This window comes from Oncorhynchus nerka, linkage group LG8 (assembly GCF_034236695.1).
Source record: "Oncorhynchus nerka isolate Pitt River linkage group LG8, Oner_Uvic_2.0, whole genome shotgun sequence".
In the NCBI taxonomy this organism is placed as follows: Eukaryota; Metazoa; Chordata; class Actinopteri; order Salmoniformes; family Salmonidae; genus Oncorhynchus; species Oncorhynchus nerka.
In genome coordinates, this window is record NC_088403.1 from 11,554,153 (window position 1) to 11,569,152 (window position 15,000).

A 15,000-nucleotide genomic window follows, 5' to 3' on the forward strand; every position below is an offset into this window, starting at 1 on the left:
TCAGTAAGATGGAGGTGTTGCTGGTCTCTGAGCCTGACTACCTGTTCTGTCAGTAAGATGGAGGTGTTGCTGGTCTCTGAGCCTGTCTACTTGTTCTGTCAGTAAGATGGAGGTGTTGCTGGTCTCTGAGCCTGACTCTTTCTGTCAGTGGTCTCTTCTTGCCTGTCTACCTGTTCTGTCAGTAAGATGGAGGTGTTGCTGTACTTCTTGCTGGTCTCTGAGCCTGTCTACCTGTTCTGTCAGTAAGATGGAGGTGTTGCTGTACTTCTTGCTGGTCTCTGAGCCCAGGGTAACAAAGCGGAGCAGGAAGAGAGACAGAGAGGAACACCAGATCACCAGCTCCCAGTTATAGTGACACTCCAGGAAGGTGTGGTGGATATGGAGCAACTACAGGAAGGAGGAGAGAAGAGCTTGTTTTAACGTTCGTCCCACTCAGACAGACTAACAGGCGAAACAGCATTCACACCGTTACTAACTGTATTAGAGCATAACAGACAAGGACTGTAGCAGGCTGAGAATGGTGACTCACGCTGACCTGAGCACAGCAGATGAAGACTACGGAGAGGGTGAGGAGGAAGGCAGAGGACACGATAACATCCACCGACCGCTGAGGACCCCTTCTCTGTAACACACATTTTAAATACTTTAGTTGGACAAACACACTTATCCACCCACGTCTATCACACACGTCTATCGCACACAACACATCTCCTCATGGACACAGAGGGGAGGTTCAGGTAGGCATGATGGAACAACAACACATCTCATAGACACAGAGGGGAGGTTCAGGTAGGCATGATGGAACAACACATCTCAGACACAGAGGGGAGGTTCAGGTAGGCATGATGGAACAACAACACATCTCCTCATGGACACAGAGGGGAGGTTCAGGTAGGCATGATGGAACAACAACACATCTCAGACACAGAGGGGAGGTTCAGGTAGGCATGATGAAACAACAACACATCTCATAGACACAGAGGGGAGGTTCAGGTAGGCATGATGGAACAACACATCTCAGACACAGAGGGGAGGTTCAGGTAGGCATGATGGAACAACAACACATCTCCTCATGGACACAGAGGGGAGGTTCAGGTAGGCATGATGGAACAACACATCTCAGACACAGAGGGGAGGTTCAGGTAGGCATGATGAAACACATCTCCTCATAGACACAGAGGGGAGGTCTAGGCATGATGGAACAACACATCTCATAGACACAGAGGGGAGGTTCAGGTAGGCATGATGGAACAACACATCTCAGACACAGAGGGGAGGTTTAGGTAGGCATGATGAAACAACAACACATCTCATAGACACAGAGGGGAGGTTCAGGTAGGCATGATGGAACAACACATCTCCTCAGACACAGAGGGGAGGTTCAGGTAGGCATGATGGAACAACACATCTCAGACACAGAGGGGAGGTTCAGGTAGGCATGATGGAACAACACATCTCCTCATAGACACAGAGGGGAGGTTCAGGTAGGCATGATGGAACAACACATCCTCAACACAGGTCTCAACACATCTCCTCAGACACAGAGGGGAGGTTCAGGTAGGCATGATGGAACAACACATCTCCTCATAGACACAGAGGGGAGGTTCAGGTAGGCATGATGGAACAACACATCTCCTCATAGACACAGAGGGGAGGTTCAGGTAGGCATGATGGAACAACACATCTCATAGACACAGAGGGGAGGTTCAGGTAGGCATGATGGAACAACACATCTCAGACACAGAGGGGAGGTTCAGGTAGGCATGATGAAACAACACATCTCATGGACACAGAGGGGAGGTTCAGGTAGGCATGATGGAACAACACATCTCATGGACACAGAGGGGAGGTTCAGGTAGGCATGATGGAACAACATCTCCTCATAGACACAGAGGGGAGGTTCAGGTAGGCATGATGGAACAACACATCTCATAGACACAGAGGGGAGGTTCAGGTAGGCATGATGGAACAACAACACATCTCATGGACACAGAGGGGAGGTTCAGGTAGGCATGATGGAACAACAACACATCTCCTCATAGACACAGAGGGGAGGTTCAGGTAGGCATGATGGAATAACACATCTCCTCATAGACACAGAGGGGAGGTTCAGGTAGGCATGATGGAACAGCAACCAGTTGGAGAACATAGAACACACCTTGAGATATGAGCGCAGAGAGAGCCACATCTTAATGTTCTGGACTTTCTTCAGACGGAAGTGAGGCACCTCTGACTTCCTGGCTCGCCGTGCCGACGTCAGGTGACCAAACAGCTTGGCGAATAGCAGCCTCTGTCAGGTCCAACACACACACACACACACACACACACACACTATACGTGTAAGTGATAAGACCTTTAGAAATAAAACGTCTTCAGAATGTCTTCATGTAATAATCAATGGTCAATATTGATCTGTAATTAAGATGACAGAACCTGGAAAACACACACACACCTGTTTGTATGTCCTCTCGGCCACGCTGAGCAGGAAGAAGAAGAGCCAGATGAGACAGACGCGCACCATGAAGCTGAGCGTTACCATGGTGATCACCATGACGTCGGAGGAGGAGCCGAACGCCACAGAGATGAGCTCATTGGCTGAGAGCTGCGTCAGCTGTTCCAGGTCCTTGTACTGAGACAGCCTGTAGGCGAAGGGCGTCAGGCCCAGAGTCACTGACACCAGGTTACCAAAGACCTGGTAGCCAATACCTGGGGTGTACAGGTTGACCTGGAGGAAGGTAGAGACGGGAGGGATAGATGGAGGGAGGGAGTGGAGAGACAGGAGAGATAGAGGGAGGGAGTGGAGAGACAGGAGAGACAGAGGGAGGGAGGGAGTGGAGAGACAGAGGGAGGGAGGGAGTGGAGAGACAGGAGAGATAGAGGGAGGGAGTGGAGAGACAGGAGAGATAGAGGGAGGGAGTGGAGAGACAGGAGAGATAGAGGGAGGGAGTGGAGAGACAGGAGAGATAGAGGGAGGGAGTGGAGAGACAGGAGAGATAGAGGGAGGGAGTGGAGAGACAGGAGAGATAGAGGGAGGGAGTGGAGAGACAGGAGAGATAGAGGGAGGGAGTGGAGAGACAGGAGAGATAGAGGGAGGGAGTGGAGAGACAGGAGAGATAGAGGGAGGGAGTGGAGAGACAGGAGAGATAGAGGGAGGGAGTGGAGAGACAGGAGAGATAGAGGGAGGGAGTGGAGAGACAGGAGAGATAGAGGGAGGGAGTGGAGAGACAGGAGAGATAGAGGGAGGGAGTGGAGAGACAGGAAGGAGATATGGAGGGAGTGGAGAGACAGGAGAGATAGAGGGAGGGAGTGGAGAGACAGGAGAGATAGAGGGAGGGAGTGGAGAGACAGGAGAGATAGAGGGAGGGAGTGGAGAGACAGGAGAGATAGAGGGAGGGAGTGGAGAGACAGGAGAGATAGAGGGAGGGAGTGGAGAGACAGGAAGGAGAGAGGGAGGGAGTGGAGAGACAGGAGAGATAGAGGGAGGGAGTGGAGGGGAGTGGAGAGAGACAGGAGAGATAGAGGGAGGGAGTGGAGAGACAGGAGAGATAGAGGGAGGGAGTGGAGAGACAGGAGAGATAGAGGGAGGGAGCGATGGAGGGAAGAAGAGATAAAGAGACAGGAGGGAGAGATGGATGGAGGGAGAGGGGAGGAGAGATGGAGAGAGAGGGAGGGAGCAATGGAGGGAAGGAGAGATAAAGGAAGAGGTGAGGAGAGATGGAGAGAGAGAGGGGGGGAAAGAGATAAAGAGACAGGAGAGAGACAGCCGTTACCTATATTTTTCATGTCATTGGTCTAAGTTATAGAGAATGTAAAGTGATCTGAGAGAAACATGGTATATATACATATATAAGTGCCTTCCAATATCATGGAGTCCAATCTGCATTCATTAACATTCTAGTTGAGAAAACTCTCCCAGGTGGCTGATGGAGGTGTGTTCCCGGTCTTCCATTGTAAAGCGTTACAGTCCACACCAGATGTCATCCCTGACAACAGTATCAAGGCCCTGGCTGTTACTCACCCTGTTCATGATCATACCGCTGATCTCCAGGACAGACATGTCAGCCTTCTTACAGTCGTTCCCCTCCCAGACGATGGCGCTGACCCGCTCCAGACCTGGGTTGGTGCTGTGTAGCCACGTATGACCCTGTAGAGGACACAACTAGATCAACACAATAACTACCGTTACACGCTGAGGGTTTGAGGCCGATCATCCTCATCGACAAGGTCAATATGACCACGGTTACCACGGTTACGTCAGAACACACAGTGACAACAAAGACAGATAAATAGGAACATTCACGCTACCACCAAAACCTCTTCATTAATGTTGCAACCATTTTATTGCAAGCTCAGTCCCACACTTACCCCATCCTTCTCTAACCTTTGATCTCTAACCCCTGATAAACAGGGTGAAAGGGTCATCTCTGTTCTCCTTGGTAGCAGGGCAGACTGCAGCTCCCTCTCCCTCTGTCAAACCCTAACATCACACGTCTAACCCTAACTCCTAACCTTTGACCTCTAACCCACCTGGTGAAAGGGGTCATCTCTGTACTCTTTCTTGGTAGCAGAGCAGACTGCAGCTCCCTCTCCCTCTGTCTCGCTGGTGCACGAGGAGCGACACTCAGCACAGTGCAGGAAGTCCTCCCACAGCAGGTCCTCTGTCTCGGACTCGTGTCTGGTGCTCTCTGAGTCCTGGGTCCGCAGGCTGGAGCACCGAGAACTACAGCTGGTACCGGACTTAGGAGTCTCCTAGAGAGAGGGGGGGGGTGATGGTGAGTGTGCGTGTTTGATGTAGCTAAGTGTACCCGCACGTTGAGAGCGTGTCTATGAACTGTGTGTGTGTGTGTGTACAGTTGAAGTCGGAAGTTTACATTCACCTTAGCCAAATACATTTAAACTCAGTTATTCACAATTCCTGACATTTAATCTTAGTAAAAATTCCCTGTCTTAGGTCAGTTAGGATCACCACTTTATTTTAAGAATGTGAAATGTCAGAATATCAGTAGAGAGAATGATTTATTTCAGATTTTATTTCACATTCCCAGTGGGTCAGAAGTACTCATTTACATACTCAATTAGTATTTGGTAGCATTGCCTTTAAATTGTTTAACTTGGGTCAGGTAACGTTTCAGGTAGCCTTCCACAAGCTTCCCACAATAAGTTGGGTGAATTTTGGCCCATTCCTCCTGACAGAGCTGGTTTAACTGAGTCGGGTTTGTAGGCCTCCTTGCTCAAACACGCTTTTTCTCAAGAAGTACGATCTTTGTCCCCCATGTGCAGTTGCAAACTGTAGTCTGGCTTTTTTATGGCGGTTTTGGAGCAGTGGCTTCTTCCTGATTTGAATGGGGCCATGAGATTTTGAGTGAAAACCTCCTTCCATCAGCAAGGGCATTGAAGATGAAACGTGGCTGGGTCTTTCAGCATGACAATGATCCCAAACACACCACCCGGGCAACGAAGGAGTGGCTTCGTAAGAAGCATTTCAAGGTCCTGGAGTGGCCTAGCCAGTCTCCAGATCTCAACCCTATAGAAAATCTTTGGAGGGAGTTGAAAGTCCGTGTTGCCCAGCAACAGCCCCAAAACATCACTGCTCTAGAGGAGATCTGCATGGAGGAATGGGCCAAAATACCAGCAACAGTGTGTGAAAACCTTGTGAAGACTTACAGAAAACGTTTGACCTCTGTCATTGCCAACAAAGGGTATATAACAAAGTATTGATAAACTTTTGTTATTGACCAAATACTTATTTTCCACCATAATTTGCAAATAAATTCATTAAAAATCCTACAATGTGATTTTCTGGATTTTTTTTCTCATTTTGTCTGTCATAGTTGAAGTGAACCTATGATGAAAATTACAGACCTCTCTCATCTTTTTAAGTGGGAGAACTTGCACAATTGGTGGCTGACTAAATACTTTTTTGCCCCACTGTATGTATGTATGTATGTATGTATGTGTGTGTATGTATGTACTGTATGCAAGTGTGTGTGTGTGTGTATGATGTACAGTATGTACTGTATGTGTGTGTATGATGTACAGTATGTACTGTATGTGTGTGTATGATGTACAGTATGTAAGTGTGTGTGTGTGTATGATGTACAGTATGTAAGTGTGTGTGTGTATGATGTACAGTATGTAAGTGTGTGTGTGTATGATGTACAGTATGTATGTGTGTGTGTGTGTATGATGTACAGTATGTATGTGTGTGTATGATGTACAGTATGTATGTGTGTGTGTGTGTATGATGTACAGTATGTAAGTGTGTGTGTGTGTATGATGTACAGTATGTATGTGTGTGTGTGTGTATGATGTACAGTATGTATGTGTGTGTGTGTGTATGATGTACAGTATGTACTGTATGTATGTGTGTGTCGCTGTGCATGTCTCTGTGTGAGTGTGACCAACCTGGGTAGTGTGGAGGTCACCCACCTCAGTGTTGATGGCGTAGTGTTTCTTGTAGTGCTGTGGTTTCCTGTTGCGCAGCGTGCAGTCGCTGCTGACGCGCTCTACGCCCCTACGGATGGCGGTGTAGGACGCTTCAGGATCCTCCTCACTAGACGCCTCATCAGACATGTTCTCCACACCCACACCACGGCTCTGGGTCTCCTGGCAGGAAGACAGATTGGACAGATTCCTACTTTCAGACTACAGACTAGCGAGTGTATAGTCTGTTTATATATACATGGTTAAACTCACCTGTTTCAGGACAGGTGTGTGTGTGTGTATTAGCTACCTTGTTTACCTGCTGACGGAGAGCAGTAGCAGTGTGTTGTGTGGTGGTGTATTATTTCTTGCATTGTTAGCCCAGAAAACCTTAAGTGTTATTACATACAGCCGGGAAGAACTATTGGATATCAGAGAGACGTCAACTTAACAGCACAACGGACAGGAATACGACTTTCCCAAAGCAGATCCTTTGTCTGCACCTCCCAGGGCATTTGAACTGATTCCAGAGGCCGACCCAAAATAACGCCGTCGGAGGAAAGGGTGCCGGAGCTTCTTCTAGTGAGGCTTTGGATGCGCACACACCACCCAACGCTTCCGAGTACATTACTCGCTAATGTCCAGTCCCTAGTTAACGAAGAAGACGAGATCAGGGCAAGAGCTGCTTTCCAAAAGAGATATCCGGGATTGTAACATACTCTGTTTCAAGAAAACATGGCTAGCTGTTCGTACAGCAAACGGTATTTTCAGTGCATCGCGCCCGACAGGAATCAACATCTCTCCGGTAAGAAGAAGGGCGGGGGTGTATGTTTCATGATTAACGACTCATGGTGTAATTGTATCAACATACAATAACTCAAGTCCTTTTGTTCCCCTGACTTAGAATTCCTCACAATCAAATGCTGACCGTATTATCTCCCAAGAGAATTCTCCTCGGTTATCGTCACAGACGTGTATATCCCCCCGCAAGCGGATACCAAGACGGCCATCAGGGAACTTCACTGGACTTTATGCAAACTGGAAACCATATATCCTGACGCTGCATTTACTGTAGATGTGGATTTTAACAAAGCTAATTTGAGAACAAGGCTACCTAAACTCTAACAGCATATCGATTGCAGTACATGAGCGAGTAACACGCTTGACCATTGCTACTCTAACTTCCGCAATGCGTACAAGGCCCTGTCCTCCTTTTGGCAAATCTGACCATGACTCCATCTTGTTGCTCCCCTCCTATAGGCAGAAACTAAAACAGGAAGTGCCCGTGCATAGGTCTATCCAACGCTGGTCTGACCAATCGGATTCCAGCTTCAAGATTGCTTCGATCACGTGGACTGGGATATGTTCCGGGTAGCCTCAGACAATAACATTGACGTATACGCTGACTCGGTGAGAGAGTTTATAAGGAAGTGTATAGGAGATGTTGTACCCACTGTGACTGAAACTTTCCCTAACCAGAAACCGTGGATTGATGGCAGCATTCGCTGCTGAAAGCACGTACCCCGGCATTTAATCATGGCAAGGCAACTGGAAACATGGCCAATAAAAACAGTGTAGTTATTCCCTCCGTAAGGGAATCAAACAAGCAAAGCGTCAGTATAGAGACAAAGTGGAATTGCAATTCAACGGCTCAAACAAGGTCTACAGACAATCACAGACTACAAAAAGAAAACCAGCCCCGTCGCGGACATCGACATCTTGCTTCCAGACAAATTAAACAACTTCTTTGCGCGCTTTGAGGACAATACAGTGCCACCTACACAGCCCGCTACCAAAGACTGTGGGCTCTCCTTCTCCGTGGCCGACGTGAGTAAAACATTTAAATGTGTTAACCCTCGCAAGGTTGCCGGCCCAGACGGCATCCCTAACCGCCTCCGCAGAGCATGCGCAGACCAGCTGGCTGGTGTGTTTACGGACATATTCAATCAATCCCTATCCCAGTCAGCTGTCCCCACATGCTTCAAGATGGCCACCATTGTTCCTGTTCCCAAGAAAGCCATATATTTTATATTTATTTACTATTATCTCATTCCTTTACTAGATTGTGTGTATCAGGTTTTGTTGTGGAATAGTTAGATATTAGGTTTTGTTGTGGAATCTGTTAGATATTAGGTTTTGTTGTGGAATCTGTTAGATATTAGGTTTTGTTGTGGAATCTGTTAGATATTAGGTTTTGTTGTGGAATCTGTTAGATATTAGGTTTTGTTGTGGAATAGTTAGATATTAGGTTTTGTTGTGGAATAGTTAGATATTAGGTTTTGTTGTGGAATAGTTAGATATTAGGTTTTGTTGTGGAATCTGTTAGATATTATTAGGTTTTGTTGTGGAATAGTTAGATTTAGGTTTTGTTGTGGAATAGTTAGATATTAGGTTTTTGTTGTTAGATATCAGAATAGTTAGATATTAGGTTTTGGTTTTGTTTTGTGGAATCTTAGTTAGATATTAGGTTTTGTTGTGGAATATTAGTTAGATATCAGGTTTTGTTGTGGAATCTGTTAGATATTAGGTTTTGTTGTGGAATAGTTAGATATTAGGTTTTGTTGTGGAATCTGTTAGATATTAGGTTTTGTTGTGGAATCTGTTAGATATTAGGTTTTGTTGTGGATATATTAGGTTTTGTTGTGAATAGTTAGATATCAGGTTTTGTTGTGGAATATTTAGTTAGATATTAGGTTTTGTTGTAAATCTGTTAGATATTAGGTTTTTGTTGTGGAATCTGTTAGATATCAGGTTTTGTTGTGGAATCTGTTAGATATTAGGTTTTGTTGTGGAATCTGTTAGATATTAGGTTTTGTTGTGGAATCTGTTAGATATTAGTCTGTTTTGTTGTGGAATCTGTTAGATACTGCTGTTGTGTGTGTATAAATGTGTCAGATCTAGAAGCACAACCATTTGCGTGCTGGTGTGTGTGTCACAATAACATCTGCTAACCAAGTGTATGTGATTTACCTTGGTAATGGGGGGAAGTAGCAGTGTGTTGTGTGTGTGTGTGTGTGTGTGTATAAATGTGTCTGTTACCTTGGTGACGGGTGGCAGTAGCAGTGTGTTGCGTGGTGGTGTGTGTGTATAAATGTGTCTGTTACCTTGGTGATCCTCCCATAGTAGCAGTGTGTTGCGTGGTGGTGTGTGTGTATAAATGTGTCTGTTACCTTGGTGACGGGGGGAAGCAGCAGTGTGTTGCGTGGTGGTGTGTGTGTGTATAAATGTGTCTGTTACCTTGTTGTTTACCTTGTGTGTGTGTGTGTGTGTGTGTGTGTGTATAAATGTGTCTGTTACCTTGGTGACGGGTGGCAGTAGCAGTGTGTTGCGTGGTGGTGTGTGTGTATAAATGTGTCTGTTACCTTGGTGACGGGGGTAGTAGCAGTGTGTTGCGTGGTGGTGTGTGTGTATAAATGTGTCTGTTACCTTGGTGACGGGGGGAAGCAGCAGTGTGTTGCGTGGTGGTGTGTGTGTGTATAAATGTGTCTGTTACCTTGGTGACGGGTGGCAGTAGCAGTGTGTTGCGTGGTGGTGTGTGTGTGTGTATAAATGTGTCTGTTACCTTGTTGTTTACCTTGGCGACAGGGGGCAGCAGCAGTGTGTTGAGAGGAGGGGGTGCGGCCCAACACGTCTCGTCTGACCTCAGCAGCAGGTCACAGTGGTGAGACCCTCCATCATGGAGCTGTAGCCCCTCCTCACTACTCTTACAGGTTATCCTCCCATCCAGAGACACATAGCCATTATCTGTCTCTGTGGACTTGTCTATGGACAGCTTGGACTTCTTCGACCTGAGGGGAGAGATGGAGGGGGAGGTTAAAGGGGGGAGGCGGTAGAGGTGGAGAGACGGGACAGGCAGACAGTCCCAAGTCCATCCAGCATGCAGAAATCAGAACAAGACAGAATCACTAATTGAAGCCATGGCATGGTAGCAGAGAAACTAAGTTCTAAATGGGATGGGTTACTGGTGCTACTAAGCAGAATTCAAATAGAGTTGATTTGGGATTGGATTTGGGATTGGGATGACTGTCAGTGACCATTAGATTTCTGGTGTGAAAAGATTGGATTTTTAATACTGTTTCTAGATTGAAACTCGAAAACGTCCCCAGGGATCCCTTTTAACAACTATAAAGCCTTTACTGATGTTTATGCTTCGACATCTTTTGCTCCGTGCTTCTCTTGGCCATAGCTTGAATAGTTGAACGAGCCGTAACGTTGGCAACAACAAAGAAAACAAAGCTGCAAAATCCCTTTTTCCACACACAGAAAAATGATAACAAAGATGGAAGACAGACCTCTCCTTTCACGTACTTTGTCCCGTTGAGAAACCCGTGGAGACAAGTTAATAATCAAACTCACGTTGAAAAGCATTTAAATATGGATCTCCTCTGTGTGTGTCCAGTTAAAATATCACTGTTTAATACCTTCTCATCTCGGCCAAATAATTATCTTACCAGATAATGTTTATCATATAGTGGGAAGAATTATTTTCATAAACATACATTTACTATGTACACTACCGTTCAAAAGTTTGGGGTCACTTAGAAATGTCCTTGTTATTGAAAGAAAAACACTTTTTTTTGTGTCCATTAAAATAACATCAAATTGATCAGAAATACAGTGTAGACATGGTTCATGTTGTAAAAGACTATTGTAGCTGGAAACGGCAGATCTTTAATGGAATATCTACATAGGCGTTTAGAGGCCCATTATCAGCAACCATCACTCCTGTGTTCCTGTAGGGTTAAAGTTGATTTTGTGGGTCTTGATTGATTATGTTGTTGTTATTACATTAGAGTGTCTAGTTCGAGAAACAGACGTCTCACAAGTCCTCAACTGGCAGCTTCATTAAATAGTACCCACAAAACACCAGCCTCAACGTCAACAGTGAAGAGGCGACTCTGGGATGCTGGCCTTCTAGGCAGAGTTCCTCTGTCCAGCCTCAACGTCAACAGTGAAGAGGTGACTCCGGGATGCTGGCCTTCTAAGCAGAGTTCCTCTGTCCAGCCTCAACGTCAACAGTGAAGAGGTGACTCCGGGATGCTGGCCTTCTAGGCAGAGTTCCTCTGTCCAGCCTCAACGTCAACAGTGAAGAGGTGACTCCGGGATGCTGGCCTTCTAGGCAGAGTTCCTCTGTCCAGCCTCAACGTCAACAGTGAAGAGGTGACTCTGGGATGCTGGCCTTCTAGGCAGAGTTCCTCTGTCCAGTATGTGTGTTATTTTGCCCATCTTAATCTTTTATATTTATTGGCCAGTCTGAGATATGGCTTTTTCTTTGCAACTCTGCCTAGAAGGCCAGAATCCTGGAGTCGCCTCTTCACTGTTGACGTTGAGACTGGTGTTTTGCGGGTACTATTTAATGAAGCTGCCAGTTGAGGACTTGTGAGGCATCTCTTTCTCAAACTAGAAACTAATGTACTTGTCCTCTTGCTCAGTTGTGCACTGGGGCCTCCCACTCCTCTTTCTATTCTGGTTAGAGCCAGTTTGTGCTGTTCTGTGAAGGGAGTAGAACGAGATCTTCAGTTTCTTGGCAATTTCTCTCACGGAAAAGCCTTCTTTTCTCAGAACAAGAATAGACTGACGAGTTTCAGAAGAAAGTTCTTTGTTTCTGGCCATTTAGAGCCTGTAATCGAACTCACAAATGCTGATGCTCCAGATACTCAACTAGTCTAAAGAAGGCCAGTTTTATTGCTTCTTTAATCAGAACAGCAGTTTTCAGCTCTGCTGACATAATTGCAAAAGGGGTTTCTAATGATCAATTAGCCTTTTAAAATGATAAACTTGGACTAGCTAACACAACCTGCCGTTAGATCACAGGAGTGATGGTTGCTGATAATGGGCCTCTGTACGCCTATGTAGATATTCCATAAAAAATCTGCCGTTTCCAGCTACAATAGTCATTTACAACATGAACAATGTCTACACTGTATTTCTGATCAATTTGATGTTATTTTAAATGGACAAAAACAAATGTACTTTTCTTTCAAAAACAAGGACATTTCTAAGTGACCCCAAACTTTTGCATGGTAGTGTACAGGACTCCGTTCTCTCATTCAATAGAAAGGGATATTTATTATTGATCAGAATCAGACTCCGGGTGGAATCCAAGGGATGTTGCAGCTATACCAGAGAGAGAGAGAGAGAGGGTTCTTTAGTAACCTCACGGGAGGGAAAAATACACACCGCGCTTTACAGATAGCATGCCAGAAATCTCTGAAGAGAGCGATGCACAGGCTGTAAGGTGAGCCGGTGGCGGCACCGTGGCAGTGTGGGCCGCCCTCCCGGGTGTTATCAGTGGTGCTAGAGCCATCTCCTTCCCTATGAACATCCAAGTGAGCTGCCTTCCTTAGACGCCTTTGGTCCAGATCAATAAGAAAGAGTACTTAGAGAGAGAGAGAGGTCCAGACACAAATCACTGTGGTTGTGATTGAAGAAAATAAATCATTAAAATAATACCCTTTTTCATTTATTTATTTTTAAAATCACAAGGAGGAAGATAGAAAATGAATGAAAATGGTTGGTTCACTGGCAGAGGTATCTACTACATCAGGTATGGTTGGTTCACTGACAGAGGTGTCTACTACATCAGGTATGGTTGGTTCACTGACAGAGGTGTCTACTACATCAGGTTGATGTTGGTTCACTGGACAGAAACAAATGTGTACTTTCATCAGGTATGGTTGGTTCACTGACAGAGGTGTATTTATTACTACATCAGGTATGGTTGGTTCACTGACAGAGGTGTGTACTACATCAGGTATGGTTGGTTTACTGGCAGAGGTGTCTACTACATCAGGTCCGGTGGTTGGTTCCTGAACAGAAGTGTACTGCCTTCCTTAGTATGGTTGGTTCACAATGAAAGAGGTGTACTACATCAGGTATGGTTGGTTCACTGACAGAAATCACTGTGTCTACTAAATCATCAGGTATGGTTGGTTCACTGACAGAGGTGTCTACTACATCAGGTATGGTTGGTTCACTGACAGAGGTGTCTACTACATCAGGTATGGTTGGTTCACTGACAGAGGTGTCTACTACATCAGGTATGGTTGGTTCACTGACAGAGGTGTCTACTACATCAGGTATGGTTGGTTCACTGACAGAGGTGTGTACTACATCAGGTATGGTTGGTTCACTGACAGAGGTGTGTACTACATCAGGTATGGTTGGTTCACTGACAGAGGTGTCTACTACATCAGGTATGGTTGGTTCACTGACAGAGGTGTCTACTACATCAGGTATGGTTGGTTCACTGACAGAGGTGTGGTATGGTTGGTTCACTGACAGAGGTGTCTACTACATCAGGTATGGTTGGTTCACTGACAGAGGTGTCTACTACATCAGGTATGGTTGGTTCACTGACAGAGGTGTCTACTACATCAGGTATGGTTGGTTCACTGACAGAGGTGTGTACTACATCAGGTATGGTTGGTTCACTGACAGAGGTGTGTACTACATCAGGTATGGTTGGTTCACTGACAGAGGTGTCTACTACATCAGGTATGGTTGGTTCACTGACAGAGGTGTCTACTACATCAGGTATGGTTGGTTCACTGACAGAGGTGTCTACTACATCAGGTATGGTTGGTTCACTGACAGAGTTAGTGAGTGAACACTGCTGTACTGTGAGATGAGGGTGAACAGTAACATCTGGAGTCTGAGTGAGTGAACACCTCTGTACTGTGAGATGAGGACGAACAGTAACATCTGAGTGAGTGAACACCTCTGTACTGTGAGATGAGGACGAACAGTAACATCTGAGTGAGTGAGTGAACACCTCTGTACTGTGAGATGAGGACGAACAGTAACATCTGAGTGAGTGAACACCTCTGTACTGTGAGATGAGGACGAACAGTAACATCTGGAGTCTGAGTGAGTGAACACCTCTGTACTGTGAGATGAGGACGAACAGTAACATCTGGAGTCTGAGTGAGTGAACACCTCTGTACTGTGAGATGAGGACGAACAGTAACATCTGGAGTCTGAGTGAGTGAACACCTCTGTACTGTGAGATGAGGACGAACAGTAACATCTGGAGTCTGAGTGAGTGAACACCTCTGTACTGTGAGATGAGGACGAACAGTAACATCTGGAGTCTGAGTGAGTGAACACCTCTGTACTGTGAGATGAGGACGAACAGTAACATCTGGAGTCTGAGTGAGTGAACACCTCTGTACTGTGAGATGAGGACGAACAGTAACATCTGGAGTCTGAGTGAGTGAACACCTCTGTACTGTGAGATGAGGACGAACAGTAACATCCACTTCATTCCCAGACTGTGTGGCACGGATACATTGTCTTCCAGAAGGCTGAAAATGGTCAGTACTGTGCAAGCCAAAGGTAGTGGGTTTTGGGAATAGCTACTGTGCCAATACAGCCTGGTCCCAGATCTGTTTGTGGCATCTTACCAAGAGCACCAACAGATCTAGAAAAAGGCTAATGGAGTTATGCAACCTGGCACAAATTTACGAGCTGCTACCCTCTGGCAGGAAATCACAGCCTTTAAAACATCTACAATGGGACAGGAAGTGTATGTGGGCGCAGTTCCCTGATCACATGATCAGAAGAGAGTGGGGGAAC

General features: G+C 45.9%; 1 protein-coding gene across 1 annotated transcript in view; it reads right to left on the reverse strand.

Annotated features, from left to right (window-relative positions):
- Positions 1 to 144: 144 nt before the first annotated feature.
- The window catches only part of LOC115126615 (protein PHTF2-like), a 127,205-nt gene continuing 112,349 nt past the window's right edge, over positions 145 to 15,000 (reverse strand). The window contains exons 7-15 of the mRNA XM_065022088.1: positions 12,604 to 12,774; positions 9,986 to 10,211; positions 6,406 to 6,606; positions 4,528 to 4,749; positions 4,019 to 4,144; positions 2,453 to 2,725; positions 2,159 to 2,290; positions 530 to 622; positions 145 to 387 (exon numbers count right to left, since the gene is read on the reverse strand). Of these exons, the coding sequence (XP_064878160.1) occupies positions 145 to 387; positions 530 to 622; positions 2,159 to 2,290; positions 2,453 to 2,725; positions 4,019 to 4,144; positions 4,528 to 4,749; positions 6,406 to 6,606; positions 9,986 to 10,211; positions 12,604 to 12,774 (1,687 nt within the window). The remainder of the gene's footprint in view (positions 388 to 529; positions 623 to 2,158; positions 2,291 to 2,452; positions 2,726 to 4,018; positions 4,145 to 4,527; positions 4,750 to 6,405; positions 6,607 to 9,985; positions 10,212 to 12,603; positions 12,775 to 15,000) is intronic.